This window comes from Oncorhynchus mykiss, chromosome 19 (assembly GCF_013265735.2).
Source record: "Oncorhynchus mykiss isolate Arlee chromosome 19, USDA_OmykA_1.1, whole genome shotgun sequence".
NCBI lineage: Eukaryota > Metazoa > Chordata > Actinopteri > Salmoniformes > Salmonidae > Oncorhynchus > Oncorhynchus mykiss.
In genome coordinates this window covers 60,903,754-60,911,253 of record NC_048583.1, presented here as the reverse complement: position 1 = coordinate 60,911,253, position 7,500 = coordinate 60,903,754, and the positions used below count along the sequence as shown (strand labels likewise).

The window sequence follows — 7,500 nt, the reverse complement described above, 5'->3', positions numbered from 1 at the left end:
TTCTGGGTCACCTCCCTTACCAAGGTCCTTCTCTCCCGATTGCTCAGTTTGGCTAGGCGGCCAGCTCTAAGAAGAATCTTGGTGGATCCAAACTTCTTCAACACTGCATAAATGTTTTGGTCCCCTTCCCCAGATCTGTGCCTCGACACTATCCTATCGTCTCGGTGCTCTAAGTATGGCTTGGTTTTTGCTCTGACATGCACTGTCGACTGTGGGACCTTATATAGACAGGTGTGTGCTTTTCCAAATCATGTCAAATCAATTAAATTTCTGACAGGTGGACTCCACTCAAGTTGTAGAAACATCTCAAGGATGATCAATGGAAACAGGATGCACCTGAGCTCAATTTCGAGTCTCATAGCGAAGGGTCTGAAAAATTCTGTATTTCTGTTTTTATTTTATTTTTATAAATTTGCTAACATTTCTAAAAACCTGTTTTCACTTAGTATTATGGGGTATCATGATGTCATTATGGGGTATTGTGATGTCATTATGGGGTATTGTGATGTCATTATGGGGTGTTATGATGTCATTATGGGGTATTGTGATGTCATTATGGGGTATTGTGATGTCATTATGGGGTGTTATGATGTCATTATGGGGTGTTGTGATGTCATTATGGGGTATTGTGATGTCATTATGGGGTATTGTGATGTCATTATGGGGTATTGTGATGTAATTATGGGGTATCGTGTGTAGATTGATGAAGGGGGGAAAAAAACATTTAATCCATTTTAGAATAAGGCTGTAATGTAACAAAAATGGAGATAAAGTCAATGGGTCTGAATACTTTGCAACCGCGCTGTAGGACACAGATGTTTAGGTTTCCATTCTGGTGCATTTCCCCAAATTCTCTACATTGCCAGAAATCCTGGTTGGAGGAAAGTTACCAGGATTTGCAACCCAATGCCTACTGTTCGTTCCCTCAAAGTCCCTCAGTTTAAAGTCTTACCTGGAAAATCTGGACACTGGAGGGAGACGTCTGGTGGTAGATCTCTGTAGCACTGATGTAGTCATCTCTGACACCCTCTATATATGCACCCTGCAGAGAGAGAGAGAGATAGTCAGCTCTTACACCCGCTATATATGCACCCTGCAGAGAGTGAGAGATAGTCAGCTCTGACACCCTCTATATATGCACCCTGCAGAGAGAGAGAGAGATAGTCAGCTCTTACACCCTCTATATATGCACCCTGCAGAGAGAGAGAGATAGTCAGCTCTGACACCCTCTATATATGCACCCTGCAGAGAGAGAGATAGTCAGCTCTGACACCCTCTATATATGCACCCTGCAGAGAGAGAGAGAGATAGTCAGCTCTGACACCCTCTATATATGCACCCTGCAGAGAGAGAGATAGTCAGCTCTGACACCCTCTATATATGCACCCTGCAGAGAGAGAGAGAGAAAGTCAGCTCTGACACCCTCTATATATGCACCCTGCAGAGAGAGAGATAGTCAGCTCTGACACCCTCTATATAGAGAGATATAGCCAGATGCACCCTCTATACAGTGGCAAGAAAAAGTATGTGAACCCTTCACATAAATTGGTCATAACATGTGATCTGATCTTCATCTAGGTCACAACAATAGACACACAGCTTCTGCTTAAACTAATAACACACAAACAATTATACGTTTTCATGTCTTCATTGAACATACCTTGTAAACATTCACAGTGCAGTGTGGAAAAAGTATGTGAACCCTTGGTTAAATAACTGGTTGACCCTACTTTGGCAGCAATAACCTCAACCAAACAGTTGAGGTCAGGACTGACTGGGGCACTCCAGAAGACATATTTTCTTCTGTTGAAGCCATTCTGTTGTTGATTTACCTCTGGGTTTTGGATCGTTGTCCTGTTGCATCACCCAACTTCTGTTGTGCTTCAATTGGCGCGGCAGATAGCCTTACATTCTCCTGCAAAATGTCTTGATAAACCTTGGGAATTAATTTTTCCGTCGATGATAGCAAGCTGTCCAGGCCCTGAGGCAGCAAAGCAGTCCCAAACCATGATGCTCCCTCCACCATACTTTACAGTTGGGATGAGGTTTTGATGTTGGTGTGCTGTGCCTTTTTTTCTCCACACATAGTGTTGTGTTTTCCTTCCAAACAACTTAGTTTCATCTGTCCACAGAATATTTTGCCAGTAGCGCTGTGGAACATCCAGGTGCTCTTTGCGAACTTCAGAAGTGCAGCAAAGTTTTTTGGACAGCAGTGGCATCTTCTGTGGTGTCCTCCTATGAACATAATTCTTGTTTACTGTTTTATGTATCGTAGACTCGCCAACAGAGACGTTAGCATGTTCCAGGGATTTCTTTAAGTCTTAAACTGACATTCTAAGATTCTTCTTAACCTCATTGAGCATTCTGTGCTGTGCTCTTGCAGCCATCTTGCAGGACAGCCACTCCTAGGGAGAGTAGCAACAGTGCTAAACTTTCTCCATTTATAGACCATTTGTCTTACCGTGGACTGATGAACATCAGGACTTTTAGAGATAATTTTGTAACCCTTTCCAGCGTTATGCAAGTCATTAATTCTTAACCTTGGGTCTTCTGAGATCTCTTTTGTTCGAGGCATGTTTCACATCAGGCAATGCCTCTTGTGAATAGGAAACTCATATTTTGTGAGTGTTTTTTATAGGGCAAGGCAGCTCTAACCAACATCTCCAATCTCGTCTCAATGATTGTACTCCAGGTTAGCTCCTGACTCCTGACGTCAATTAGCTTTTGGAGAAGTCATTAGCCTAGGGGTTCACATACTTTTTTCCAACCTACAATGTGAATGTTTAAATGATGTATTCAATATAGTCAAGAAAAATACATACATTTGTGTGTTATTAGTTTAAGCACACCAATTTATGCAGAAAGGGTTCAAATACGTTTTCTTGCCACTGTAGGGGCGGGGATCTGGTGCTTCTGTTCAGCATCACCTAGATCTGTTCCCAACCAAGGAGGGCCTACAGCATCACCTAGATCTGTTCATAACCAAGGAGGGCCTACAGCATCACCTAGATCTGTTCCCAACCAAGTAGGCCTACAGCATCAACTAAATCTGTTCCCAACCAAGGAGTGCCTACAGCATCACCTAGATCTGTTCCCAACCAAAGAGGGCCGTACAGCACCACCTAGATCTGTTCCCAACCAAAGAGGGCCGTACAGCACCACCTAGATCTTCTGCACAGATTCTGCCAGACCTGGGACCTGACAGACCTGGGACCTGCCAGACCTGGGACCTGACAGACCTGGGACCTGCCAGACCTGGGACCTGACAGACCTGGGACCTGACAATTAATCTCAGTAAGACAAAAAATAATGGTGTTCCAAAAAGGTCACCAACTAGTAATTCTCAAAATGGGACAAACACAAAATTGAGACTTTGCATTTACTCAGAATTATGCCAAAAAAATCTCTGTGCACAAAGTAAAACACCAAGTAATGCATGAATCTAAAATCCAGAAAACAGCCGTTAAAATAAGCCCCATGAAGGAAGAAATTCCCAAAACCTTTCATAACAAAATCATCACCTACAGAGTGATGAACCTGGAGAAGAGTTACATTACATCATTACAAGACTGTATATAGACATAATATGACAGTTTCCTAACCCTAACCTGGAGAAGAGTCCTATCAGCCGGCTGGTTCTGGGGCTCTGTTCACAAACACACCCCACAGAGCCCCAGGACAGCAACACAATTAGACCCAACCGAATAAAATCAGATTACACAGACCCACAAAGAATTCAAAAACAAACCCAATTTTGATGAACTCCCATATCTACTGGGTGAAAAACCAAAGTGTACCATCACAGCAGCAAGATTTGTGACCTGTTGCCACAAAAAAAGGGCAACCAGTGAAGAACAAACACAACCCATATTTATGTTTATTTATTTTCCCTTTTGTACATCATTACAAGACTGTATATAGACATAATATGACAGTTTTCTAAATGTCTCAATTCCTCTGAAACTTTTTTGGAGTGTAATGTTTACTGTTCATTTTTTATTGTTTATTTCACTTCTGTTTATTATCTATTTCACTTGCTTTGGCAATGTAAACATGTTTCCCATGCCAATAAAGCACTTCAAATTGAATTTAATTGCGAGAGAACGAGGGAGCGAAGTTACACTGTTCTTGAAACCGTGAAATAGTTATGTGTTAATATTAGTATATTAATATTAAATTCTGAAAATAATGATGATGTGTGTTTCTCACCTCACTGGCCAGTTTCTGTTGTACAGTCAGGTAAAACTTGTAAAACAGGCTGAGGGTCAGAGTTCGTCGGTAGGTCACCATGCCACCCGGCGCAGAGGGGTGAAGGGTCATCTCCTCAGCCAATGAGGAACAAGCATCCTGCAGAAGCTCTTCCCCCCACTGTTTTCCCAGAAGTCTGCTGGCTGTGTTCTTAGCCATGACAGTAGTAGCAGCCATCCCTCCGTAACTAAGGGCCAGGTGCTTGACGACGGTTGACCCCTCGGCGAATGTCACACTCATCCCTGACGTCACAATGCTGATGTCATCCTCACGACGAGGAGACTGCTTATAGGCAGCAAAGTGCTGACCCTACACCACACACACACACGCACAAAGATAGACACAGAATGTGATTCTACAAGATGCCATAATTGCCATTCTACTCTGTGTGTGTGTGTGTGTGTGTGTGTGTGTGTGTGTGTGTGTGTGTGTGTGTGTGTGTGTGTGTGTGTGTCTGACCTTCTTGGTGTACGGGATCAGGACACATAGAAGAACCTCCTCAGGTGTCAGGATGGTCTTTCTGTAACCTGGGAAGAACTTCTCATCCATCACAACCACACGCTCACCACCTAGAGAGAGACAGACAGACAGACAGACAGACAGACAGACAGACGAGGATGGAGAGAGGGGGAAAAATAGAATATTTAAATAAATATGTAAAGGACTAAGGAGGCTCGTGTTTTATGTGAATGGTCACATGACATTTCCTGTCTGTCCCCAGTTTTACTGTGAGAAGTGTCAAAGAGCAACAACCTACCTGTTCAAACGATGGACATAAAACAAGATGGCTGCGATGCAAAATAAACAATATACTTAATATACTTAATCCAGGCTGTAAAGAAAGGAGAAGTGATTTACCTTTGGACATGAGCGTGAGCTTGCAGCCAGCAGCCATAAAGACAGGGTTGAGGTCGGAGATGGGGCTGGCAGTCATGATGTTACCTCCAATGGCCTGAAGGAGACACACACACACACCACACACACACACACACACACACACACACACACACATACAGGTACCATACAGGTCAAACATGCTTGTATTGCATATCTGTTGAACGTGTGTGTAAGGGATTTCCTCCTCCTCTTCGTCTGAAGAGGAGAGGCGAGAAGGATCGGAGGACCAATGTGCACCGTGGTAAGTGTTCATGGTTCTTTAATATGAGAAACTCAACATGAACACACAACAAAACAATAAACGTGGCAAAACCCGAAAACAGCCCTATCTGGTGCAGAGAACACAAAGACAGGAAACAACCACCCCCAAAACACAACACAAAACAGGCTACCTAAATATGGTTCCCAATCAGAGACAATGACTAACACCTGCCTCTGATTGAGGACCATATCAGGCACATGTGTGTGTGTGTGTGTGTGTGTGTGTGTGTGTGTGTGTGTGTGTGTGTATACTGTATGTGTGTGTGTGTGTGTGTGTGTGTGTGTGTGTGTGTATATGTGTGTGTGTATATGTGTGTGTGTATATGTGTGTGTAATACGTACTGCCACGTTGCGTATCTGTAGTCCAGCGAACCAGCGAAGTTGCTCCAGTACAGCGTTGAAGACTTCAGTCTGGTAGAGGGGCAGTTTACCCACCGCAGCCTTCAGCACATCACCCAGCAGGGTCAGGGAACAGGACGCTCCAAATACTATACCTACAACACGAACGCACGTCAGTAACACACACACACACACGTCAGTAACACACACACACACACACGCACGTCAGTAGCACACACACACGTCAGTAACACACACACACGTGAGTAACACACACACACACACACGTCAGTAACACACACACACACACGAACGTCAGTAACACACACACACACACGTCAGTAACACACACACACACGCACGTCAGTAACACACACGCACGTCAGTAACACACACACACACACACACACGTCAGTAACACACACACACACACACACACACACACACACACGCACGTCAGTAACACACACACACGTCAGTAACACACACACACACACACACGTCAGTAACACACACACACACGCACGTCAGTAACACACACACACACGCACGTCAGTAACACACACACACACACACGTCAGTAACACACACACACACACGCACGTCAGTAACACACACGCACGTCAGTAACACACACGCACGTCAGTAACACACACACACGTCAGTAACACACACACACACACACGTCAGTAGCACACACACACACGTCAGTAACACACACACACACACGCACGTCAGTAACACACACGCACGTCAGTAACACACACGCACGTCAGTAACACACACACACGTCAGTAACATAAACACACACACACGTCAGTAGCACACACACACACATCAGTAACACACACACACACACACACACGTCAGTAACACAAGCAGACACACACACACATTTTCATTAAAATATTAAATGGGCATGCGTATTGGCATGATACAAGCAATGGGACAGGCAGAAGGACAGGCAGCAGGACAGGCAGGAGGATAGGCAGGAGGACAGGCAGGAGGATAGGCAGGAGGACATGCAGGAGGACAGACAGGAGGACAGGCAGCAGGACAGGCAGGAGGACAGGCAGCAGGACAGGCAGCAGGATAGGCAGGAGGATAGGCAGGAGGATAGGCAGGAGGACAGGCAGGAGGACGGACAGGAGGACGGGCAGGAGGTGGGCAGGAGGATGGACAGGAGGACAGGCAGTAGGATAGGCAGGAGGATAGGCAGGAGGACAGGCAGGAGGACAGGCAGGAGGACAGGCAGGAGGTGGGCAGGAGGACAGGCATGAGGATAGGCAGGAGGTGGGCAAGAGGTGGGGAGGAGGATGGACAGGAGGATAGGCAGGAGGACAGGCAGGAGGATTGGCAGGAGGGCAGGCAGCAGGACAGGCAGGGGGATAGGCAGGAGGACAGGCAGGAGGACAAACAGGAGGACAGGCAAGAGGACAGGCAGGAGGATAGGCAGGAGGACAGACAGGAGGACAGGCAGCAGGACAGGCAGGAGTATAGGCAGGAGGACAGACAGGAGGACAGGCAGCAGGACAGGCAGGAGTATAGGCAGGAGGATAGGCAGGAGGACAGACAGGAGGATAGGCAGGAGGATGGACAGGAGGATGGGCAGGAGGATGGACAGGAGGTGGGCAGGAGGATGGGCAGGAGGGCAGGAAGCAGGACAGGCAAGAGGATAGGCAGGAGGACAGACAGGAGGATAGGCAGGAGGATGGACAGGAGCATGAGCAGGAGGATGGGCAGGAGGTGGGCAGG

The 7,500-nt window shown here is 46.1% G+C and overlaps 1 protein-coding gene across 2 annotated transcripts in view; it reads right to left on the bottom strand.

Annotated features, from left to right (window-relative positions):
* xdh (xanthine dehydrogenase) overlaps positions 1-7,500 on the bottom strand; it is a 48,834-nt gene that overhangs the window by 25,944 nt on the left and 15,390 nt on the right. For both annotated transcript variants that reach the window (XM_036955272.1, XM_036955273.1), the window contains 5 exons: positions 5,749-5,900; positions 5,107-5,200; positions 4,708-4,817; positions 4,210-4,557; positions 953-1,042 (listed from right to left, as the gene is read on the bottom strand). In XM_036955272.1, coding sequence (XP_036811167.1) covers positions 953-1,042; positions 4,210-4,557; positions 4,708-4,817; positions 5,107-5,200; positions 5,749-5,900 — 794 coding nt within the window. The remainder of the gene's footprint in view (positions 1-952; positions 1,043-4,209; positions 4,558-4,707; positions 4,818-5,106; positions 5,201-5,748; positions 5,901-7,500) is intronic.